The 25,838-nt window shown below is 52.9% G+C and overlaps 1 protein-coding gene across 1 annotated transcript in view; it reads right to left on the bottom strand.

Annotated features, from left to right (window-relative positions):
- Nucleotides 1-9,705: 9,705 nt before the first annotated feature.
- The window catches only part of ZCCHC24 (zinc finger CCHC-type containing 24), a 64,022-nt gene continuing 47,889 nt past the window's right edge, over nucleotides 9,706-25,838 (bottom strand). The window contains exons 3-4 of the mRNA XM_010363254.2: nucleotides 21,671-21,835; nucleotides 9,706-13,862 (exon numbers count right to left, since the gene is read on the bottom strand). Coding sequence (XP_010361556.1) covers nucleotides 13,749-13,862; nucleotides 21,671-21,835 — 279 coding nt within the window. The 3' untranslated portion in view covers nucleotides 9,706-13,748. The remainder of the gene's footprint in view (nucleotides 13,863-21,670; nucleotides 21,836-25,838) is intronic.

Here is a 25,838-nt window from a genome sequence, read left to right as displayed (position 1 = left end):
GATACATTGGGACTGAGGCCTGGAAGATCACAAGGATGTGATCAAAGATAACAGGAATAAGAAGACAAATAGAAAGACAAATACCACATCTCACTCATTTGTGGACTTTAAAAAGCTGATGTCATAGAAGTAGAGAGTATAATAATGGTTACTATGTGCTGGGGAAGGAAGACAGGATGGGAGAGATTGGTCAACAGGTACCAAATTACAGTTAGGTAGGAGGAATCAGTTCTGGTCTTTTCTTGCACAGTAGCATTACTGTAGCTAAGAACATTGTATTGTATATTTCAAAATAACCAGAAGAGAGGGTTTTCAATGTTCTCACTACAAAGAAATGATAAATGTTTGAGGTGATGAATAAGCTTATCACCCTGATTTGATCATTACACAGTGTATGCATGTATCAAAACACCATACTGTGCCCCATAAATATGTATCATCATTATGTGTCATTTAAAAATAAAAAAATTTTAAACCCAGTGGCCTGAGATCTGAGTCAAACCTTGGTTCTCCTGACTCCAGATCTTCCCACTGTACCAAACAGAAAGGTGATTAAGAAAAAAGACTGGCCAAGAGCAGTGGCTCATGCCTGTAACCCCAGCACTTCGGGGGGTCCAGGCAAGAGGATCACTTAATTCTAGGAGTTCAGGACTAGTCTGGGCAACACAGTGAAACCCTGCCTCTACAAAAAAAACAAAAAACAAAAAAACCAGAAATTAGCCCAGCATAGTAGTGTGTGCCTGTAGTCCCAGCTATTCTGGAGGCTGAGGAGGGAGGATTGCTTGAGCTCAGGAGGTTGAGGCTGCCATGAGCTGTGATAAAGGTTGTGCCACGTGTGCACCCCAGCCTAGACAACAGAGTAAGACTCTGTCTCATAAAGAAGAAAAGAAAAGAAAAAAGATTGACTTGTAAAAGCAAGAATGCTTCAAACCCTTCAATAGGGAATTGGTAAGTATGTTAACCATTAACCAACAAAGAAATACAGCTATTAGACAAATGAGAAAGGTCTCTGTGTTAACAGGGAAAGATGATGATGATGAATCAAAGCAAGATATGGAACAGCCTGTCAGGTATAATCCATTAACATACGCATGTACACACACACACACATACACGCGCGCACACACAGACGCACACACACAGATTTCTATAAGCAAAAGACTATGGAAGGATGTGGCCAAACTCTGGACAGTGCTGCTCTGGGGGAGGTTGGGCTACTGGGAACGCTCACACCCTGCTTACTGTCTTTGTTTCCTTTTCACATTGTGAAGGCATTGTTTTTATAACCAAGGGCGAAAAACACAATCTTACCACTTGGCAGGCGCATGAGGCCCAGGTATCCCTGTGTTGGGGAGGTCAGGGTTTACCTGGGACTTGGCAGAAAAAAAAAAAAATCTCTTTTTGTTCCCTGCACTGGTTCCTTGCCAGAAGGAAGTTGCAGTTTTCAGCTTCGGCCACCAGGGGGCAGCAGGGAACCAGCTTATTGCTGCAAGAGCCTGGAACGCTGGAGAATTCTGAGCTGGCACATTTGTTGGGGTGGGGCAGGGAGACCCAGTTTGAAGCAGCCTCCACCATTGTGCGGGACTGTGGTCAGGTTCCCAGGGAGAGGATGACAAATTACATGTTGGGCAAGGGTCCTTTGCCTCAGCACAATGGGGAAACTGAGGCAGAAGCCCAGCTGGAACTGGACTAACAGGGTGTGGCTGCCTGGGGAGGGGAGGTGAATGTCCCACAGGCCAGAGAGAGCCAACAGACCCACATTCCTTCCTAGGGCTTCTGTTTGCCATCCTGTCAGGGTGAAGGTTCCAGAAAGCATGGCTCAAGGGCTGACAAGTGGAGGCAGAGACAGAGGGGATCATGGGGCCCATTTAGAGGCAGCACAGGCTGAAGTGGCCATTCCACTCCATGACCAGAGCAGTAGCTAACAATTCCTGAGCACACCTCATGTGCCAAGGGCTTAGCCACTGTATCTCAACTAATCTCAACGGTGACCTTGGGTAGGTAGAAGGGTATTAGTGTCTCCATTTTACAAGGGAGGAAACTGAGGCTCAGAGAGGCCAGGTGGCTTGCTTAAGATGGCAGCTGATAAGTAGTGATGTTGTCACTCAGGGTCCAGCCCCTCTGCCCCCAGAATTCTTGCCCAGGATGAGAGTGTGGAGGGAGATGGAGTTCCAGGCAGGTGCCATGGTCCTGGACTTACAAGGCAGGACTTGGACCCCAGGTTGCCCTACAGTTTGCAGGAGCTGAGTGTGGAGGGTTGTGGGCCCCCTACTTGTGACCAGGGAGAGGATGGGGTTTGTTGAGATGATGGTAGAGAGGAATCTCAGCTCCCAGCTTTGAGTGCTTCTGGGATGGGGCATGGAGAAGGTAACTGGCCTCAGTACAGGGCTCCAGGAGGCTGTGGGGCCAGGTATGAAAGAGAAGGAGGAGCAAGTGTCCAGGGAGAGAGGGCACAGGGGCCTGGCCCGGCTCAATCTTGCTGGACACAGTGGAAACAGGAGCAGAGCTGCCGCCACCTCCAGGAGCTCCTGAGAACTTGGCAAGGAAGGAGGTGGAGGGAGGGCTGGAGGCTCCCTTGGGTTCTGGCTTCCACGTCGGCCTCCAACAACCATGGGGCCGGCCTTACATGGTTCATGACTCTGGGCTACTTCGGGAAAGTTGCAGGCCAGGTTGGGCAGTGGAGAGAGGCCCAGGACAGAGAGAGGGAGCTAAGGGAAGGCGGGTGGCTGCCTGGCTGTCTGGGAGGGCAGTATAACAGCAGGAAGCAGCAGGAGGTAGGGGTTAGGCCTGGGCCTGAAATGCCCCTGGAGTTAGGGGGTGGAGGGGGAACGGTTCTGGGAGGGGGCAGTGGGGGACTTTGCTACTTACTACCTCTATTATCTTGGACAAGTCACTTGACCTCTCTGAACCTCGGCTTCCCCATCTGTAAAATGGGATTCCTTGTAGTACCCACCTCCCAGGGCTGTTGCAAGGACAAAAACTGATGTGTGTAAATCACTAGCACCATGGCTGCCACACCAGCTCCTGGCTGGATGTTGGCAGCAACTCTTATGCGCTCATTTACTCCACATTTAACCTGACTGAGTGCCAGGCCACAGTGAACACTGGAGGTTGGCAATGAAGCAAGCCCAAGTAGCCCCTCTAGAGGAGGTAGTCAGGACTGTGGAGCGCGCTGCTCAGGGTGAGGATGTGGAGGGACCTGGCTCCCACTCTGCCTTGGGGCATGTCCTCAGCCTGGCTCACCTTTAAGCTCATCTCCTGGCCAGGAGCAAAAACAGACACAAAGCAGAGAGAGCAGTACAGCAGATCCCAGGTCCCCCTCCAGACCCTATTCCAGATTGTTTGAGAGCAAATCCCAGACACTGCCTCATTTTACCCGTAAATTCTCCAAAATGCAAAAGACAGAACATTTTTTTTTTTTTTTTTTTTTTTTTTTTTTTTGAGACGGAGTCTGGCTCTGTCGCCCAGGCTGGAGTGCAGTGGCCGGATCTCAGCTCACTGCAAGCTCCGGACAGAACATTTTTTACATGATCCCAATGCCATTATGACGCTGAACAAAATGTGAATTCTGTCAACTGCGTCAACTGTGAGAATGGACTTTTGCTCGCTGTGTGCAAGGCCTGGGTGTGACATCGCCTGCCTACCTGGGGTCCTCATCCCATGGGAAGGCCTCAGAGCCTGTGGGGAAGGAGATAGGCAGATTCACATGACATTTGTTACCCTGCTGGGCAGGAGGATCCCCACCCTACTGCTGTGCCCTTCCAGCTGGAGAGGGGCCCCAGGCCCGCTGCCCCCACGGGACTCCTGATGGTCTGTGGCTGTGTGTGTTTGTGGGCTGTGCATGTGTGAATATGTGCAGGCTTGAGTGTGCAAATGGGTGTGTATGTGAGGGTGTGAACAGAGTGTGAGATGTGTGTGAGTGTACCTGTGAGATGCGTGAGTGCATGTGTGAGATGTGAGAATGTGCATGTGAGATGTGTGAGTGCACATGTGAGATACGTGAATGCACTTGAGATGCGTGTGTGTGTGCATGTGAGATGAGTGCACGTGTGAGATGTGTGAGTGCACATGTGAGATGTGAGAGTAAGATGCGTGAGTGCACGTGTGAGATTGTGTGTGTGCGTGTGAGATGTATCAGTGCATATGTGAGATGTGTGAGTGCCTGAGTGAGATGTATGCGTGCACGTGAGATGTGTGAGTGTACGTGTGACGTGTGAGTGCCAGTGTGATGTGTGAGTGTATGTGTGAGATGTGTGTGTGCGTGTGTGAGATGTGTGAGTGCACGTGTGAGGTGTGTGTGTGTGAGATGTGTGTGCATGTGTGAGATGTGAGAGTGTGCATGTGAGATGCATGTGAGTGCATGTGTGAAATGTGTGTGTGCACGTGTGAGATGTATGAGTGCACATGTGAGATGTGTGTGTGTGTGAGGTGTGTGTGCACGTGTGAAATGTGTGTGTGCCTGTGAGATGTATGAGTGCACGTGTGATATGTGTGAGGGTGCATGTTTGAGATGTGTGAGTGCGCATGTAAGATGTGTGGGTGTGCGTGTGAGATGTGTGAGTGCACGTGTGAGATATGTGTTGGTGCACGTGTGAGATGTGTGTGGGTGTGCGAGATGTGTGAGTGCATGTGTGAGATGTGTGTGGGTGTCCGAGATGTGAGTGCACGTGTGAGATGTGTGTGGGCGTGCGCGTGAGATGTGTGAGTGCACGTGTGAGATGTGTGTGGGTGTGTGTGTGAGATGTGAGTGCACGTGTGAGATGTGTGGGTGTGCATGGGAGATGTGTGAGTGCACGTGTAAGATGTGTGAGGGGGCACAAGTGAGATGCGTGGGTGCACGTGTGAGATGTGTGGGTGCATGTGAGATGTGAGTGAGCATGTGAGGTGTGTGGGTGCACATATGAGATGTGTGTGGGTGTGCATGTGAGATGTGAGTGCACGTGTGAGATGTGTGGGTGCGCATGTGAGATGTGTGGGTGTGTGAAATTGTGGGTGCGTGTGATACGTGTGTGAGTGAGCGTGTGAGATGTGAGTGCACGTGTGAGATGTGTGGGTGTGCATGTGAGATGTGTGAGGGTGCGTGTGTGGTGTAGGTGCATGTGTGATGTGTGTAAATGCACGTGTGGATTTGTGAGTGTGCGTATGAAGTGTGTGGGTGCGTGTGAGATGTGAGTGTAAGTGTGAAATGTGTGTGGGTGCCCTGTGTGTGTGTGAGATGTGTGAGGGTGCACGTGTGAGATGTGTGTGGGTATGCATTTGAGATGTGTGAGTGCACCTGTGAGATGTGTGAGTGCACCTGTGAGATGTGTGGGTGCGCATGTGAGATGTGTGGGTGCGTGTGTGAGATGTGTGGGTGCGTGTGTGAGATGTGTGTGGGTGTGTGAGATGTGTGTGTGTGAGATGTGAGTGCATGTGTGAGGTGTGTGGGTGCACGTGTGAGATGTGTGAGTGCATATGTGAGATGTGTGAGTACACGTGTGAGATGTGTGAGGATGCATGTGTGTTGTGGGTGCATATGTGATATGTGTGTGAGATGTGTGTGAATGCACATGTGGATTTGTGTGTGCATGAAGTGTGTGGGTGCGTGTGAGATGTGAGTGTGCGTGTGAAATGTGTGTGGGTGCCCGTGTGTGTGTGTGTGAGATGTGTGTGAATGCACGTGTGGATTTGTGAGTGTGCACATGAAGTGTGTGGGTGCGTGTGAGATGTGAGTGTGCGTGTGAAATGTGTGTGGGTGCCCGTGTGAGTGTGTGAGTGTGTGAGATGTGTGAGGGTGCACGTGTGAGATGTGTGTGGGTATGCGTTTGAGATGTGGTGTGAGTGCACCTGTGAGATGTGTGAGTGCGCATGTGAGATGTGTGGGTGCACGTGTGAGATGTGTGGGTGCGTGTGTGAGATGTGTGGGTGCATGTGTGATGTGTGTGGGTGCGTGTGAGATGTGTGTGTGAGATGTGAGTGCACGTGTGAGGTGTGTGGGTGTGCATGTGAGGTGTGTGGGTGCACGTGTGAGATGTGTGAGTGCATGTGTGAGATGTGTGAGTACACGTGTGAGATGTGTGAGGGTGCATGTGTGGTGTGGGTGCGTGTGTGATATGTGTGAATGCACATGTGGATTTGTGTGTGCATGAAGTGTGTGGGCACGTGAGATGTGTGTGTGTGTGTGAAATGTGTGTGGGTGCCCGTGTGTGTGTGTGAGAGAGATGTGTGAGGGTGTGCGTGTGAGATGTGTATGAGTGCATGTGAAATGTGTGTGGGTGCCCGTGTGTGTGCGCGCATGTGTGTGAGGTGTGTGAGGGTGTGCGTGTGAGATGTGTATGAGTGCATGTGCGTGTGGGCAGGGGGAGCAAGTGGCCCCAGCATCTCAGTTGGGATCCAGCTCAGGACAAACGGCAGAGGAGGTGTCGAGAGAGGCCTGCTTTGCTCCCAAGTGCAGCCCATTCTTGGCTCCCACCAGTGCTCTGGGGGACTAGCAAGGACACCTGACTGGAGAGATGGCAAGCCCACCTCGGCCCTCATTCCCTTCATCTGGGGTATTTCCTGCCCCTTCTCCCCACTTCCAAACACCTGGGCAGGAGCCGGGCACAGGCTGCACAGGAGGCAGCCACTGGAAGGGTGGCGTTCGGATGCCTAGCCCTGGGTTTACCAGGCTGTGGGGAGGAGCACCAGGGTGTCTGAGGAGGGCAGGTGGGGGCTTGAATCCCCAGCGCATTGTGGATCCCAGGCCTAGCTCAGAGCTCCCGGCTGGGCCCCAGGACACACTGACAGACAGCTGTTTGCTGAAGGACTGGACAGGCTGGTGGGAATCCGCTCGGTGACCCTGGTCAGGATCAGAAACAGTGAAGGTTGTCAGAACAGTGGAGACAGTGGAGGTTGAAGGGTGTGGCAGAGGTCCCTGCTTGTCAATCTGGGGCAGCAGGGCTTCCCCAGGCCTCAGTTTCTCCACCTGGCATACTGACATATTGTTCCCTGTCCTGGTTCCTGCCAGGACTGTTAGGAGGATGCATGAGGCCGGAAAACCGGGAGGAATTCCAGCCTGTGGCCGGAGTCCAGTGCAGAAGCCGGCTGGTGGCCTGGGCCTGGGAGCTTCAGCACCACAGTGGGGGCTGGTGGGAGAGAGGTGGCCACCCTAGAGCTGTGTGCAGGAGCTGCCCAGGTGTCCCCTACACTCAGTGTGTCCTGATTGCCCTAGCTTACAGATAAGGACATGAGGCTCTGTGTCACACATTCCAAGAAGCAGAGCCTTGTCAGGGTCCTGCCAGAGGGGCCCTGGGCTCCTGATGGGCTCTGGTGCTCAGGTGGTTGAGCTCCCGCTGTCTCTCCCCAGGCCAGGTCTCCCCTCTCTGTGTCTGGAGCAGATGCCAAGGAGGCTCCTCACAAACTGGCAACCATCACCACTTGGCACCGACCTGCCCCACCTCCCTTCCTCCTGCCTGGTCTTGCCCTTTGAGACACCCAGCCTCGGACCCTCACTCCTGGTCTGACCTTTGCAACTCTGTCTCTGTCCCAGCTCTGCCCTGATATACTGCACTGGGAGGTGAGAACTCCAAGTTCAATCAAATCCTGGCTCTGCCACCTGCCTGCTGGGTGAATGTGCCAGGTGAGACCTTTCCCTGTGGGGCCTCAGCTTTAGCTCAGGGTAGGGCCACCGTCTCTGGATCCCTTGCTGGCCCTTTCTTTGGTGGACTCTGCTCTCTCCCGGGTCCTCAGCAGCCAGCTGCCTCTGGACACGGGCACTGAGTCCAACCGGAAATCCTTCCTGTCCAGGGAGTTAGTGGTTTCCACGGCTCCAGGAGATGTTGAAATGCAGGCTGTGTTTGCCTTGGGTTTGTTTCCTTTCCACAGAAAACAAAACAAAACAAACACACAGGCGCATGCACACTGCCACACACTCAAAGACAAGGGCATGTCATCAAACAACAGCCCCAAAGCCCCAGCCTCAGCATGCATGGGTGCCCAGTCAATGCTTACTGGATGTGCAAAAGCACCTGGGGCCCTGGGTTCGAGGCCTGGCTCCCTGCGGAATCCCTGCTGTGATCACTGGTCGGATGCTTCTGCCTGAGCCACAGACAATGGGAACAGGAGACCCACACTCCCCGGGCCTCTCCCGGGTGCAAGCAGTGCGCTTTGTCTTGTGTTCAGGGGGTTGTCTCATTCACACAATACCCCCGGGAGAGCTGGGGCTCGGAGAGGGGCAAAGCCACCCAGTGTCATGTGACAGCTGGGGTCGCAGGGCTGGCCTGGTGGCAGTGCTGAAGGAGACAGGAGGGCCCTGAGACAGACACCAGATCTGTGTCCTCAGACCTGCCCAGGGAGAGCAACAGCCCCACCCAGGCTGCTGGAGGACTTGGGCTGGCAGAGGGCACAGTGTGGAGGACGGGGTCCTTCATTCTCCTCTCACCCTGGTGGAGGTGGGTCTCTTCTCCACTCCCTTGCTGGGCCTGACTGGCAGCCACCTGTGTTCAGGCTGACTCTAGCCTGGTTGACATTCCACACACTGAGGGCAGGCACCCCGTGGGGAATTCTCTAGATGCTAATCAGCAGGAAGGGGCTTTGTTCTGGGATTTGCTCTGTACCCCAAATAAGACAGGGGGTCTGGCCTTGGTGGTCTCTGTTCCTGCCTGTCCCTCCCCGCTCAATCCATGGTCCCTGACCCCGAGGACTGGCATTTTGTTTTCTTTGCTCCATCTCAGAGTCTGCAGTCAGGGGGCATGGACTGGCCCATAAGGATGTGCTTTGAATTCTACCCTATTCAAAAATCCTGTTAACTCGTTGCCAAAATTTAAAAAGTGGACAATTTCACGTAACAACTGGGATTTCCAGTCTTTCTCCTGCTGCCCCTGCCTCCCTCCCCAGGTAACATCATTCACAGATAGCAACAGTTGGCTGGAGCTGAGGACCAGGCGCCCCTTGACAGGACTCTCTGCCCCCCACCTCCTCCCCATCACCGTGGGCCCCACAGGAACACTAGGGACCATCTGAAGCCCAGTGCTACTCAACTTTGGATGCGCAATAGACTGAGCTGGGGGACTTTACAAACTCAAGGACACCCTGGACCACTTCCTCGGCCTCCCTGGGGTGGGACCAATGATGTTCTTAAAGCCCCACAGGTGACTCAGGTGAGCAGCAAGGTTGAGAACAGCAAGAGCCGATGCTGGGCTTTGCAGGCAGGTGGCTGCTGACAGTCTTGCTTCGTTGTGGTTCCCCATGGTCCTCAGCAGGAGCCCCACCTCATGACAGCCCAGGCCAGCCCAGGCTTTGGTCAGAAGAGGGGCCCCTGCGCCGTCTCCCCTGGACTCATCTGTTTGCTCACTGTGTGATGCTCCGTGTCTGGGTGCAAATCCTGATCTTGGCAGAATGTGCCAAGTGGGAGCGGCCCAGGGCTGCCGGCTCCAAGGCAGATTCACTCCTATATATGGTCACCCGGGAGTCCCCCCACTGAGTGAATGCGTGACCTCATCTGCCGACAATCTCACCCAGTCTGGGGCCAACTTGGGGAGGGCCGTCGCCCTGCAGAGTGTCCAGTTGGGGGCAGAGAGACTGGGAGGAGGCAAATCAATGGCATGGAGGCAGGACAATGACAAGATGACCCAGACCCAGGGGAGCCGAGGCCAGCCCCAAGTCTCTCTGACGCCTGCCCCGTCTCCTGCCTCTGAAAGAGTCCAGCCTCCCCACACGCTTGCGTGAACAAGGAAACCTGTGAGCCTCTTTTGCTTTTAAAAGTCCTTTTAATACAGCATGAAGAGGCTATATTTCTATAGGCGAGCCGTATACAGATTCTCCAGGAATAAGGCACACAACGGAATGCCATCCCAAGGGCTGCACTTCGGAGACGTCGGAGCCTTCTCCACGCACCCTCCGAGCTGGGCCCACGGGTTCTGTTTTGTCTTTTTAGCTGGACTCACACGTATGGACAGACACAGACACAGATGGGGTCACCGCATGGGGGTGGAGGAGGTCCGACGGCAAGGTTGGCAACAGAGAAGGGGATAAGCCCGCTGCTACAGCCCCCAGGGGACTGCTTGGCCATCTCGCTGAAGGCTGGAATACTCCCATTTCAGGATTAGTCGTTGGACTGAGCTACAATGTAGTGAGGTTGGATTAAATATTCATTCAGAGTAGATTCAAGTCTATTAGATGCTGGAGGGCTGGTGTAAGGGCTCCGGTTGACATTTCCAAGTTCAAGGAGCATGGCCTGGAGGAGGCATGGCTCAGATGGCAAAGCTCCCAAGCGGCGAGGCCAGGCTTTGCCCCTCTTCTTCTTCCCTCCTGGGGCCCTGCTGATCGAGAGCCCTCCCACCAAGCCAAGACACTGGTGGACCACAGAGGGGCTGGTTAGTCAAATAAGCTTCTTCTTCTCCTCGCCCACCCCCTGCCCCTCTACAAAACGAATAAAACCGTAATAACAAGATAAGAAGAAGGTGCCAGAGAATGGATTACAATGCTGTTTGTTATCCTCAGTGGAAGAGGCACAAAGGGGTCACCATTCCCTTTTTCACTGTGTATCAAATTATAGCTTCCCTTAAAAAAGGCAATACTTTCCAAAATACACATATGTATAAATACAGGACAAGAACATATTAATAAGTCTAAACACTTGAATAATATGCTGGCTACTTAATACTGATATTTTCATCCAGGGAAAACAACACAGAAAAACAATATGGCTTAAAGAATTGCAAAGATTTTTTTTCCTTATCAGAATTATGTACCAACTTCATATAATATTCTATGTAGACAATATTTCCTTCTGAATGTAGTTCAGTTGCATATTTTTACAGACCAAAGCATAGTAAAAAACAAACAAAAACCAACCAAAAACCCAATAACGGGAAACAGAAAAGTTCTCACCATAAATATTTTCTTGCAGTTCAACCAGAAGTTTGGCAAAATACTTCCAGACATCTGTTTGATATTCTCTTGCCCTCCTGAAAGTTCTGAAGTTTTGAAAATGCCTCTCTTTTTGTTTGTTTGTTTATTCTCAAAAATCAAACAATTATATTTTTCTTTTCTTTTTCTTTTTTTTTTTTTTTAAAAAAAGGCCTTCAAATATATACAGACAAAAAATCACTGTGAAGATTTTTTCGGGAAAAGCTACCAAATTCAGTGTTGTGAGAAAAACTGGTAACCATGCAGAAATTTTAACATCTATGAATATTTTTTTTTCCAAAATACACACATAGTATTTTTTTTTTTTTAAAAAAGGAATTCTGTGTCAAGTATAACTCAAAATAAATACAAATTCACAAGTAGAACTATTGAATACTTCATACGGGGTAAACACCATTATCTGCCAACTAGATCACTAGATCTACCAACTGCAAGCGATTGTCCCTTTTGAACTTACTAAAACCACACACTTTCCTGTCCCCTGGGCTCCTGGCCCTCTGAGCACTTAATTCTCACGGCACCCAGCCTGCATGGCAGTGGCTTTGCTGACCACAGAGAGTTCCCCAGTTCAGCCAGAGCCCAGTCAAGGGGAGCATGGAGGGTGGGCCTCAAAGCAGGAACCTCAGCCCCCAAGGTGGCTGGCTCTGCACAGATGGCAGGGCACTGGCTACCTGCTGAACAGCTCACTGGCAAGGTCACTTTGGGGTGATATCCCAACTCCCCTTAGCCCGTACAGGGAAGCCCTGGCCTCCAGTGGTCCGGGACCTGGGTTCTTTTTAGGGTGTGGGCTCCCCAACCTTTGCAGCACAGCTGGCAGGCCCCAGGCATCCTTGGGCCAAGGTCCCACATGGGGCCAGGTCCCTGGAAGGGTTGGCACAGGCACACTGCTCACCACTGTGAACATTCTCTTTAGCGGTGTGCTAGGATGACTGTCAGTGGCAGCTTCTCCTTGGGGACAGAAGCCTGGGCTGGGGCCAACCCCAGCTCACCTCAACACCTTGGAGAAAACGGGGAACAACGCGCTCGGGGAGTCCTTAGTAGCAGTCCCCAGTGGTGACAAGGGTGTCCACAGCCTGCTGCCTAGAGCAAATGTACCTTTTTTAAGTGCTCAGAGGGTATGGCCCCTCAAATCCACCCTGCAGCTCCCTGGCTGCAAATACACTCACTCCATCTTTTCAACTCGCTCCCTGGACCCCTGGTTAACACTTCACTGTAACTCCTCAGTTGTACAAAGCATTTTCATTTGAATACAAAAGGCAACTGGACACCAGGTGGGCATCCTTGAGGCCGTGGTAAACACTGAATTTCAGGCCCATTTCGTGGTCTGATTTTTTTTTTTTTTTTTCCCACAGAGGCATAATGTAGGGGCAAAATCAAGAAACCCAGTTCTGACAGCCGGGAGAAAGGAAGGGTCATGACTATGGAAACGGGGCTTCTCATCCGGGAGACAGAGGAGGGCACGATCCCGCTGCCAGTCAGGACAGTGGATTCCCTGGCCAGGGACGTGCCACGAGGCCTCTCTGCTCCCTTGGGAGGTAGGAAATTACTGTCCCCATTTTAGAAAAGAGGGGTTCTGTGGCTTGTGTTAGGGTTCCCCACGTGAGGGGCTAGGAGACCGAGGTGAGAAGGAGGAGGCTCCTCCATGTTTGCAGGGGTTGGGGATGAAAAGCAGGGCTGGGGCTGTAGGGGCCAGCAGGGGAGGACTCAGCATCCCTCAGCCTGACTTCCTAAGACACCAAGTGAGGGGTCACGGTGCGGGGTATCTGGCACCTGGGAGGTTTCTCCCACCATTCTGGGTGAAACTCCCCAAATAAAGCTCCAGGACACAGCACTGGCCAACATGAATCCCAGAACAACAGAGCTGAAATGGGCCCTCTGCTCTCTAGTGTTATACTGTCATTTAACTAATGGGGAAACTGAGGCCCGGAGATGTGAATTCCTTGCCCAAGGTGACAGAATGTATCAGCAGCAGGGCAAGGACTTGAGCCCAGGTCTCCAGAACGCCAGGCTTGCGTCCTTTCTGCTAGAACAGACACGCTGGGCTTCCACGCTGGGCCAAACTACCTTGATGTGGACCCCCAGCGTGGGTGGGAGGCACAGGGGAAGGAACGGGAGTGGGACTGACAAAACCTAAGGCAGTCTGGTGGGGGTCGTGGGAGGGGCTGCTCACGTTCCCCAGGACACATCCGTCCAGCGTTCCATGCCTCCCCTGTGCCTAACCCCTCCTATCTGGGTCCATAGGGTAGGGAGGGGGCACACCCAGGTGCAATGCCAGTGATGTCAGGGGGGTCAGGATTTGGGGCTTAAGGTGGGAAAGGGACAGAAAGGTCCACTCCCCAGCAGCTGCTAGAACACATGTCACCTTGCCACGATTGCTGACTCAGGAAAGAAACAGGGATTTCCGAGAGTGGCTTTCCATACAGGGCAAACCGGAAGGTTCTGGGTGGGGGCAGGCGGCCTGGCTGGTCTGGGGGAGGTTTGGGATTCACAGTAAATTTAGTGCACCTGTGGCCAATACGAGGCTGCTCACCCCAAAGAGGCTCTCAGAGGAGAGTCTGTGGGGATACTCGGGGCTCTTGGACACGGGCTTTTGCTTGCTTTTGTCCCCTCTACAGAGACCTCAGGCCCGCCTGCAAAGAGCCCCGGACTCCCTGCTTTCCCTGGCCTGTGGGGGCAGCGATGTCAGTAACACTGTTTGTCAACACACACAAGACAAGGACGCTAAGAGCCCCCGGCCCAGCCCCGCAGGCCTGCGAGGACACCCCACGCACAGGGCGACACGCAGCGCCTTGGAGCAGCACAGGGAAGCAGCGTCTCCTTGGGCTGGTGGGGGGCGGCTCTGGGTGCGGGCGGGCAGCCAGTCACTGCACGCGACGGCAGTAGTAGCCCAGGACCTTGCACTTCTCGCAGAGGTGCTGCGGGTGCTCCTTGCTCTGGTCGGACACGTCCAGGCCGTCAGGCTTCTCCAGGGGTCTCTGCAGAGAGAAGGAGGAAGAGGCCCAGGGGAGTGAGGGGAGAGAAAGATAGAAACACACAGACAGACAGGGAGAGACACACGGAGACAGACAGGTGAGACAGGTACACAGGGAGGGGACCAGACAGACAGAGATGCACATCTCTACAGAGACAGAGACTGACAGACACAGAGAGGGAGAGACACACACCCGATGCAGGGTGGGGAGGGCGCACCTGTGGTCACAGGTCATTTCAATCACGGTGTCGGGGCCCTCCTGCTGAGCCCGCATGCAGGCATCTGAGTCCTGGGGTACAGGTGGGGCCCTGGGCTGGGCCACGGCTGTGGAGGGGTCTTGTGCTCAGTACCCTGGCTATGTGCACTACTCTGCTCTGCCCTGAGTGCTCCCTGAGGAGCCAGCACCTGAAGCTCACCAGGTTAGAGGCAGGACACGGGTGCAGCCTGTCCAGATGAGGAAACCCAGGCCCACAGCAACAGAGGCCTGGACCCACATCTGACCCCAGCATCCGGCGCCTCTTCCCTGGCCACTCTCCACTTGCACCCCTGCTTGTGTGGCCTCAGAACTCAAGGGAAGCCTAACTCGGACACAGTCACAGTGCTTCGGGCTTTTGGTGAGCGAGCTCCATGAGGTCAGAGCCAGGGTGTTGACTGACCCCCACATCTCAGGGCTGGCCCAGTGCCCTATTTGTTGAGGCTGCAAGAATGAAACCTCAGTTTTCTAACAGGGAAACTGAGGCCCAGAGAAGGGAGGTGACTTGCCGGGCCTATCATGCCACCCACTCACTGGGTGATCACAGGGAGCCTCTGTTTCCTTATCTGTGAAGTGGGCCATTGACAGTGCCTCGTTTGCAGGGGGACTGTGAGGATCCAGAGAGACACTTGGGAGTGAGTGAACTGGACAGCGGAAGGTACAGACGAGCACATTTCTATTAGGTAGGGAGCTTCCCCACTCGCTCTTTTCCTCCCCTTCTTTTCCTCCCCTTCGCCAAAGCTGGCGAAGACTTGTTTCCCTGGAGAGTTTATGGAGGCCATGAGGAGCAGCTCCTAAGTGGACGCTTTCTTGCCCAGCTCACGGGGATGCTGCCTTCTCTCCAGCTGGAGCCCCTGCCTGCAGAAGGGTCCCCTGCATGGACATGGGGGTCTCACGGGAAGCTGGTTAGGGCCAGCCGGGGGGCCATATGCCTAGGAGAGGGGGCAGGAGAACCCGGACTGCAGACCATGGCTTGGGATGGCAGGGGAGGGCAGCAGAGGGTGTGCTCTGTCCCCCTGGGTAGGCTGTGAATGGCTCAAAAGTAGTATGCTGGCTTCTCCACCCAATCCACAGTCTTGGCCCCAAGGGGACACTCAGAGTGGTCTGGGAATGGAAGAGTCAGAAGGTTCTAGAAGGCAGGTGGGGAGACTGTGGTGGGAGGGTTCTGATCCAGGGAGCACCCTCCTGCCCCTGGCCCAGGGGTCATAAAACCCAGCTCTGTGCTCCCAGGCTTAAAGTCACAAAGCCAAGGCCTGGAAGGAAAGTCAGACATGTCAACCACATCTCAAAGGGCTTTCAGATGACTGGCTTCCCTGTCCAGCTTTCGTCCTGGCCAGGGAAGAGAGGAGTTTGACTTCCTGTCAGACCTGGGCTCGAATGCCGGTTCTTCTACCTAAGAGCTGTGTGACCTTGGGTAGGCCACCTGCCCCCTCTGGCCTCCATGCTCCCATCTGTGAACAGGGATGCTGATACCAGCTTTTTCATGGGCTTGTTCTCACCAGACAACTCAATGGAGATAATGAATACAAAGAGCCCGGCATGCAGAAGCTGTCTGTGCTTTGTCTTATCAGTGGGAGGGGGACACCAGCTGGTGCAGGGCCATCAAAATTGAGCCAAGATCCCAAGGTGAAAGGACCTAGGAAGGGTAAGTTCCCTGCTCTCCTGGATGTCCCAGGGAGACCTCCAACAGCTCCTCCATCTAGGGCTTGGGTGCCCCTAGGCCTGCTGGCAGAGCCCACAGCTCAGTTTACTGCCTGGACTGTAAGAAGGCTTTTCCACCTTGAGTTAGAATCTGGGTCCCTGTCGCCTCATCCTGGAGATCCAGCCACAGACTCTGCTTGGCTCCCAAGGACTGTCCGATTAGTATAGTCGTGAAGTGACCCCTCCAGCAGCCCAAACCCAAGCTGGTTTGCAGCCCCCACCCCCTCGGCTGGCCAGGGCCTCTTCCTGCACCCAGTCTTCCAGGACAGGCCAGAAAGGCCAGACTCAGCAGGGCCCACACAGCCCTCACTCCCCATGGCTTACACGTTATGTGGCAAAGTACTGCCACCTAAGTCAGGCCACTCTGGAACACACCTAATGTCACCACTTCCCTGTGAGTGGCACAGGGAGGAAACAGGCCACAGATGTATGGGGAAGGGAGTTTCCACAGATGAGGCAACTGAGGCTCCAAGACATTAGGGACATCCCTGGGGCCTGCAATGAGGAGGTGGTAGGTGTGTGGCCTTCCCGCCACACATGCTGTTACCAAGCCCTGTGCTACAGGGACATGCTGCCTACTGCCTGCAGTTGGCCCCACTGGCTGCACTGTACTGGGGCTCAGGACCAGCTTATGACCAGTGCCGACCCCAGACTGCTGCACTCCCTCCCAGCCTGAGTCCCTGGCTTTCTGTCCCCAGGACAGCACCTCCTGTGTTTGGTGGAGGGAAGGCCATCTTCACAGGCACAGCGCTCTCCCCTGGAAATTGACTGGCACCTGCCAGCTGCACCCATCCTGACTGGCATCTGCCTTCTGAGTCTTCATCTCTGGGGCTGACAGAGGTTTGGCAGGCCCAGGACTGAGCGCAGAACCTCCATGGAGACTAAAGGGGTCATCGCCGCCAGTTTGTTTTGAAGACTGTTCTGGAACACTCTGTGTCTGGTGTCTTCTGCAGTGTCTCCATATGACATGGTATCACCAAAGTCTGACAGACAGAGCTTTGCATGCCAGCTCTGCCACCTATCAGCCAAGGGCTGTTGGGAAGGACCTTTCTTCTCCACAACCTTGACTTGTCCTTTTGGGACCTGGGTGGGAGGTTAATAACATTCATTGCCTTTTTCCTAGTTGTGTGTGTGTGTGTGTGTGTGTGTGTGTGTGTGTGTGTGTGTCTGTGATAGAGAAGTAAATAAGATGACTGTTTTCTTTTTACTTTTTATTTATTTTTATTTTTTCAGACAGAGTCTCAGTCTGTCACCTAGGCTGGAGTGCAGTAGTGTTATCTTGGCTCAGTGCAACCTCGGTCTCCTGGGTTCAAACGATTCTCCTGCCTCAGCCTCCCAAGTAGCTGGGATTACAGGTGCACACAACCACTCAGCTAATTTTTGTATTTTGAGTAGAGATGGGTTTCACTATGTTGGTCAGGCTGGTCTTGAACTCCTGACCTCAAGTGATCCACCCATCTTGGCCTCCCAAAGTGTTGGGATTACAGGCGTGAGCCACCACACCTGGCCGACTGTCTTTTTTAGAGACAGGGTTACTGTCACATAGGCTGGAGTGCAGTGAATCCTCCCACCTCAGCCTTCCAAGTAGCTGAGACCACAGGCATGCACCACTACACCTGGCTAATTGTTTAAAAAAATTTTTTTATAGTGATGAAGTCTCATTATATTGACCAGGCTCATCTTGAACTCCTGGGCTCAAGCAATCCTCTCGGCCTCCCAAAGTGCTGGGACTACAGGTGTGAGCCACTGCGCCCAGCAGAGATGACTGTCTTAAAGCATTTTATAACCATAAAAAGCTCTGGATGACTTAGTGATCACAGTGTGGCAAATCACTTAACTTCTCTGGGACTCAATTTTCTCCTCCATAAAATGGGGGCTAAGTCTGTAGGCTAACGCTACATGATAGGGTTGCTGTGAAGAGTAAGTTAGTCTATGCAAAGGGATTAGAACAGTGCCTGGCACATAGAGAACACTCAAAATGTTGGCCAGTATTGGTGTCATGTGTTATATAGGGTTGGGGCAGCATGGGGGCAGGGGAAGCAGCGAAGTCCCGGGTGAAATGCTCTCGAAACATCCTTGCCAGCGCCCTCCTGGGCTCATCTGAGCTGCGCCCCCTCCTTGGCCGTGACCCAATGGTGCAGGTTCCCTCTGTGGGCCCTGGTCCGACTGCTCAGCCCCACTTGGCCTGCCACTGGGCGAGATGCTTGGGGAAGCTGTCAAGACACTCCCCTCTGTGGACGGGAAACACTGCAGCTGGGGCTGACCGTGGTGGAGGGCCTCCCCCACTCCCTGCAGCAAGGCAAGGCCCAGTGGTGTTTTCTTCTTGGGGGGACCAGAGCCGGCAGGGGGAGCTGCAGCTGGAGGCTGACAGGAAGCAGATGTGGCGGCCAGGAGAGTGGGGAGGTGGAGGGTTCTCCGGAGACGGAGGCCGCACAGGTCAGGGCTCTGTGGTGCAGGAGAAATAAACCAGCCCTCTCCACCACAGGGCGCCATGGGGAGCACCACCGCTGCACTCTTCAAAGGCTCTCGACAGTTGGGGGATAGAGAGGCACCACCCTCCCACCCCCTCCCAGCTTGGGAGCTCAGGAGAGATCGAGCCCTGGGTGGTGGGAGACCTGGGTTCCAAGTCCCCTTGATACCAGCTGACTGGTCACCCTGCTCAAGTCCTGTCTCCTCTTGGGGCCTCAGTGTCCCCAGTGCACACAGTAGGTGCTAAACAGTAGCCTAACGACTGGGAGAGGGGAAGGGCCCAGACACACGCTCTTGAGGGATCCTTTAGATTGGGTCCTGGGAGAGCTGATCCTGAATGTGGAGATGGGGGACAGGTGGTCAGGGAGGCTGTGCTGGGACTGAGCTTGGCAGGATGGAGATGGCGAGGCAGGTGAGGCCGTTGCCAGCTTGGGGATGGTGACATAAGCCAGGAATGGGCCTGGCATTATGGAAGGGGCATGGTGAGGAGCCCTGCCCAGCCAGATGCTGGGGTGATATCGGGGCAGGGGCCGAGGGCTGGAGCCACTGCAGAGACTCGGTTCCTGTGGGGCTTGGGTGCATGGGCTGGGCTCTGCCTCTCTGCTTAAGTCACAGAGGGGGTTGTAAGGACCCAGCCCCCAGGACGGTCAGCACAGACCCTAGCAGCCCCCATACATCTGAGGCCCTGCAGAAACTGGGCTGTTCCTGACTCCTGCCCCCAGCCAGCAACCATTATCTGCCTTCCCTCCTCCCCTCCTCCCTCCCAGACCACTTATCTGCCCTTCCAGGCTCCAAGCTATCCTCCATGCCCCCAGTCTACTGACCTTCTACCCCATCAGAACTCTGCCCCACATCTCTCCCTCAGGGGAGCCTTCCCCCAATAGCTCCCAGAGCTCTCTCCCCTCCTGCCTCCTCTGTCTGCTTGTCCTTTGTGGTGACTCAGCACACATGGAAGGCCCACCCCACCCCTGGCTCCTCCATCCCCCCGCTACCTCATCGACAGTGACCTTTCCCTCCCACCACCCCTCAGCCACACCCTAGACTTGGGCTTCTTCAGAAACCACCCGTCTCTGCCCCCTCCTTTTCTCCTTCCATTCCACTGGCTCCCAGACTCCACCCAGTCCACAGGCCCACCCAGCCTCCCTCTCCACCGGGCCTCTCTAGCTTCCCCTCCCTGCTGATGCCCCATGATGAAGCACGGTCGTCATGCTTTTACAAATATGCCCACCCCCGAGCCGTCTGCCCTCTGGAGTGCTCGCCCAGCCAACCTCTGTCCTGTGGACCCTCTGTACACCAGGCCTGGCCTGCACCTGCCAGGCGAGCTGTGCTGGAGCAAGTCACGGAACTAGGCTGACACCTGCCACTGCATTAGGATCACGCACCTCCCCCGGGCCTGGGATGCGGCTGGGTGGTCCAGCCAGCTTTCCCTAGCAGGCTGCTTCCTTGCTCGTCCTTCCTCAAGCCCACCCCAGCCCGCCTCACTCCTACCTGAGAACTTTGTCTTCCATTTGCTGAGAAAACAGAAGCGTTGGATGTGAGGTTCTTCTTGCACCATCCAACCCATGGACCTTCCTAATTACCCCCTCTTCTCCCTCCCTCCTGTGCTGATAGGTGAAGCATCCCCCGTTTTGCCCCTGAATCATCAGCCTTTTGCTGTCTTCTAGATCATTCTCACCAGACTGCACTGGGCTCCAGGCTCTACCATCTCCACAACACCTAGCTCCAGGGCTCCTTCCTGGTTGTGGCTACTGCTGTGATTCTCTCCACAATCAAACTCTCCTCAAGAGAGTGGACAATGAGGCATTCCCTCTGCAGCCAGATCCACACCAGCCTCCCCTGACACTGCTCCATGGACACTGCCCTGACCTCCAGGCCAGCTACAAATCAGCACTTCCACTCTCGCCCTCACACCTGACTGGCCGGGCTTCTGTGCTTCTCAAACCCTGGTTGTAGTTCAAGTTCCCCAGGTAAAAGTGATACTTTTGTTTTGCTTTGTAAAAGTTTGAGGACCACCTCCTTATTGCCAAATTTCCAAGGCACTCCTCTGTGGTCTCTATACCTGACATTTGAGCACCAAGCACCAGTCAAGCCTCCAACAGCACTTCCTGAACCCCACCCCCGGCTTCCAGGACTCTACGCTCCCTGGTTCTCCTTCTCCTTACTGGGTCTTCCTCCTCTATCTGACCATCAAACACTGGGATTCAGCAACACTTGGTCTAGGGAACCCCTTCTCTACTCTGTCCACATTCTTTCTACAGGAACTCAAATCCATTCCCTACTATGTTTAGGTTGATGACACCCACTTATGTATGGGCCATCTTGACTTCTCACATGAGCTTCAGAATTACAAATCTAACCGCCTTCTTGACGTCTCTAATTGGATTACTGCGAACATCTCAAATGTAATCTGTATCAGAAGAGCCCTGCTTTCATTTCCAGCACCTGTGTCCCCGCCAGGCTGCCCAGTTCAGGAACAACCTCCTCCATCCACTCAGGTGCTCTAGCCTGCCTGGGGTGGAACTGTTCTCCTGGGCTCCTGTTCTTCCCCCACATTCCACCACCAATCTGGTGATGCTTGGTGTCGCATCCAGCTCCAGAGCCACCTCCAGAGTTCAGTCCCCTCCCAGCTTGTATGAGGGCTATGGTGTTGTCTTTCCCACTGGTCTCCCCACTCAATCTCTGCACACAACCAGAGTAACTGACTTAAAATGAATCTGAAAGCCCTGCTGCTCTTGGGTTCCTCGAGTGCCCCCAGGGCTCTGTGACAGCCCCATCTAGCCCTCTGCCCCAAGCCTCTCACTGCCCTCTCCTGCGCCTTCACTGAGCTGTGGGCCTGGAGCACTCCAAGTCCTTATGGCCTCAGGGCATTTGTACCTGCTGTGCCCTCTTCCTAGGATGGCCAGCCCCCAACTTGTGATAGGCCTAGCTTCCCCCTGTCCTCCAGGTCCCCGAGTCAGCAGCAGCTCCTCTGAGTGGCTTTCCTGTGCAGCTGCCTGAGGTAAGACCTTCCTAGGAGGAGCTGGCCCCATCCCTCCCACATGCCTGGGCCTGGTGCACACAGCCTCCCTGTTGACACTGGCCAACTGGATGGATCAAGGAAGGAAATTGGAGTTTTCTGCTGCTTCCTGCTGTCCTCACGTCTCTGTCTCACAACAGCAAGCCCTGTTCACTAGTTTTACAATTTGCTGGGATTCCCTGGTCTCAAGATGTTGGTACAGTTGCCCCATCATTCTCCTTCCCTTCCCTTCCCTCCCATTTCAGATGAGACAAGGAAAGAAAGGGTCAACTTAGAGAGATATCCCTCATAGGAGGGAGTAAACTGAGGCCCGGTAAGGGAAAAGTCGCCCTCCCATGGTCCTTCCGAGAAGGCCCCAGCCCACCTGGCTCACCTGCTTGTGCGGGTACACGTTGATGTGGCACTTGATGCACTCCTGCCCCATGTTGGCCCAGGAGTTTCCACTCATCCATTTTCTCTTGCACTTGGGACACTTGTACTCGCCGAAGCAGCGCTTTTTGCCCTGGTATGGAGTCAGGCCCTCGCCTTTGGGGCGTGCCTACGGGGCAGGAAGCAAACACAGGGGATTGGGGTCCAAAGGCCAAGATGATGCCCCATGGGGCTCCCCTGGCCTCTGCCTCAGTCTTCATGTCCTGTGTCCATGTGTACAGGCCCCTTTTGTCCCCAGTCTAGATAATATCAGGGATGTCCCCAGAGCACAGACAGGATCCAAAGGCTGAGAGACACATGGGGAACAGAAAACAGAGGAGATGGTGAAAAAACAGAGGGGCACGTCTCTTCTAGATTTAAGGAGTAAAGTATTCAGTGGTGGTTGGAAATTACTTCCTTAACTCACACGTCATCAAGGGCAGCTGGTCTCATGGGCCTGCACACAGGCACTCTTTGGCCTACCCAGCAGTGTGCTTTAAAGGGTCATTGAAGAGGCAATACAAGCACAGAAACTGGTGGCAATGCCAATGAGTCTTCCTCCTCCCTGCACCCAGTCAGCTCCTCTACTAGGAGGCAATCCAGTTTTCCTCATACCACTCCAAAGGCGGGCCCTGCATTTATAGATGCTTATGACATACAAATTTGTACATACATTCTTTTCCCTTATGAAAATGGAAACAGATTATCCATCTGGTTCTGCATCTTCCATTTTAAAACTTTATCTTATTTTGTTTTTTCGAGACAGGGTCTCAATATATTGGCCAGGCTGGACTCAAACTCCTGGGCTCAAGGGATCCTCCTGCCTCAGCCACCTGAGTAGTTGGGACTACAGGTGCATACAACTGTGCCTGGCTACTGTTTTCTTACTGAATAATACATGTTAGAGTTTTCCCTACATCACTACAAATAGAGCTACTGCATTCGGTTTAACAGCTGCACACAGTATGAGTCCATGCAAGCTCCATAGTGCATGGACCAGTTACTATTTTAGAACATCTAGCTTGTTTCTGTTCTTCCATCATTACAAACAATGCTATAATGAACAACTTCATATGTGTATCATTTTGCACATGTGTGAGTGTATTTGTGAATATAGAAGTAAAATTGTTGGGTCAATGGGTATGAGCACCACTAATTTTTAAAGAGCAAATTCCCACTGCCCCTCCCCACATACTGCAGGTATCCCAACTTAACATTCCACATCAGCATCAACAGAGTTTTCATTATCACCAATCTAAGAGGTAGAAAATCTTCTCAGAGGAGCTTTGACTTGTGTGTCTTTTATTATGAGCAAGAGTGAATTTGCCATGCATTTAAGAATCACTTGTGTTGGCTGGGCACGGTGGCTCATGCCTGTAATCCCAGCACTTTGGGAGGCTGAGGCAGGCGGATCACAAGGTCAGGAGATCGAAACCATCCTGGCAAACACAGTGAAATCCCGTTTCTACTAAAAATACAAAAAATTAGCCAGGCGTGGTGGCGGGCGCCTGTAGTCCCAGCTACTCGGGAGGCTGAGGCAGGAGAATGGCATGAACTCGGGAGGTGGAGCTTGCAGTGAGCCGAGATCGGGCCACTGCACTCCAGCCTGGGTGACAGAGCAAGACTCCATCTCAAAAAAAAAAAAAAAAAAAAAAAAAAAAGAAAAAAAGAATCACTTGTGTTTCCTTTGTGAACGATTTGTTCCTACTCTTTGTGATTCTTTTTTCCTGCAAGAGTAGCCTAATATTTTTCTTGTTGATTTGTAACTGCATTGTATATATGAAAGAAACAAGCTATCTCCCACATAGTGTTATTTTAACAGCTTTACTGAGATATAATTCATGTAGCTTACATTTTACCCATTTAAAGTGGACAAATCAATTGGTTTTAAGTATATTCACAGAGTTCTACAGTCATCACCACAATCTAATTTTAGAATATTTTTATTGCCCCCCAAAAGTAGCCCTATACCCAGTAATAGTCCTTCCCCATCCTACTCCCACTTCCTTACCCCACACAGCCCTAGGCAGCCACTAATGTACTTTCTGTCTGTCTGGATTTCCCCATTCTAGGTATTTAATATAAGTAGAAACATACAACATTTGTCCTTTTGTGTCTGGTTTCACTTAGCATCATGTTTTCAAGGTTTGTTCATGCTACAGCATATGTCAACACTTCAATCTTTTTTGTTGCCAAATAATATTCCATGGTATGGATATGCCATGTTTTATTAGCCCATTTATCGGATGATAGACACTGGGGCTTTCTCTAATGTTTGGCTATTATGAATAATGCTATTATGAACATTCACATGCAAGCTGCAAGTGTTTTTAAAAGTTGAATGAGTTACCCTAATCTTTGCAAATGGGAGATTTCACACAGAAATACGACCACACTGATCTAGAATCCCTGCCGGCTGAGGTTAAGGAGTGGCTACCCCATCAGCTTCCTCCACATCACCTCTGCTCCCACCAGCTGCAGCTGAATTTATGTTCTCTACTAGGCCTTCGCAGACTTTGAGTTGGAGAGGCTTAAACGCAGGCTCTCCACAGTGGCTATTCAAAGTGTGGTCCCCGGACCAACAGCGACAGCGCCACCAGCTTGTTAGAAATGTAGAGTCTCCAGCTCCACCTTGGATCTGCAGAATCAGAACTGCATTTTAACAAGAGCCCCAGGGAATTAATATGCCATTACATTAAAGAAGCGCTGGGCTATGAGATGATGTTGCCATAGTAACTTTCCTTGGGGAACTGCCCATTTATGAAGTGGTGCGTAATGGTTACGGGCACACACTCTGGATCCAGATCCTAGCTCTGGGATCTTGGGTAAGTTACTTCACAAGGATAAGGACAGTAACTACCATATAAGACTGTTCTGAGGATTAAATGAGCTGAGGATTAAATGCAAAACATTTAGAACAGTGCCTCACACACAAGGCAAAACAGGAATATTAGTACTATTATTATTTATTAACGTAGAACAAAAAGTGGTATATAAAATTGGTACATAGTTTCTTCCTTTACTAATCATGCCTCTTTGTCCCAGGCACCATTACTACCACTCGATGACAGCCTGCTAGAATTTCAGGCAAAACACTAAGGGGGGACATGCGTGCTGAGTGCGCAAATCTAAAGTTAGAAAGTGACACCAACACCACCCTGATCTCCTGGGCCCACTGCCTAAAGTCTTTGGATCCTCAGTGGCCTTCCTGGCAGCTGTAACATTCTTGGGAGAAGTTTCAGCCTGAGTTCCAGGGCAGGGCTGCCCTCAGCACTGGTCAGATCTGAGAGAGGGGTCAGCCACACCCGAGGGAGTGCTCAGTGGGCAGCCAGGGCCCGGGGGCCAGTCAGTTTGTAATAGAGGGGTCAACGTGTGCCTCTGAAGGCACACTGAGCTCTGTTGATCTCAAGTTAGTGGGTGTCCCTCTGACCATTTCTGGTGCCCACTTCTCCTTCACCTGGGGTCTGCAACCTGTGGCTTCTAAGCCATCCCCTCTATCACAACCCCTCATCTTCCATCATCTGAAATAAAGCACTGGATGAACTCACTCTCCCATGTCTCCCCAGAAGCATCTACGTCTTCAGAGGGGATAAGGGGGCAGGCGTGGGTGCCTCCCTGATGCTGAGGTCTGAGATTCCTTGATTGAAGGTGGGAACTTGGGGACTCTCACCAGCCAGGCCCACTCTGGAGCTGGTTCTGCAGGCCTCTTAGCTCAGAGAGCTCACAGGACCAGGTGCCTGGCCTCACACAGTTGGGGCAAAGGGCAGGGGTCAAGGTACCAGAAGGAGGGGTCAAGTCATTCCAGGACACTGGGCAGAGTGAAGCATGGGGACTGAGGCCACACTGGAGGTGGACTCTGGGAATTTGTTCCCTGAGCCCCTGCTTCAGAAATGAACAGGAAGGAAACCCACACAGATAAAGGAGACACTGAGTGCGAACTGAAGGGAACAGGAAAATGAAAGAGAAGAGCGAGGGGTGAGCCAGGAAGCATGGACGCACCATGTAATTAGAAAAGCAGCCGTCTGGAGCCATCCATCAGGGCGTGTGGGCTGCTTGGCAGGCAAGGGATGGGGCCCCAGCCTCCTGCAGGACCAGACGTCCTCAGCGCACCATTCCCATGGCTGCTGTCAGGC

The sequence above is a fragment of the Rhinopithecus roxellana genome, chromosome 11 (genome assembly GCF_007565055.1).
Source record: "Rhinopithecus roxellana isolate Shanxi Qingling chromosome 11, ASM756505v1, whole genome shotgun sequence".
NCBI lineage: Eukaryota > Metazoa > Chordata > Mammalia > Primates > Cercopithecidae > Rhinopithecus > Rhinopithecus roxellana.
Note: the sequence above shows the minus strand (reverse complement) of the source record. Positions and strands in the feature narration are given on the sequence as shown.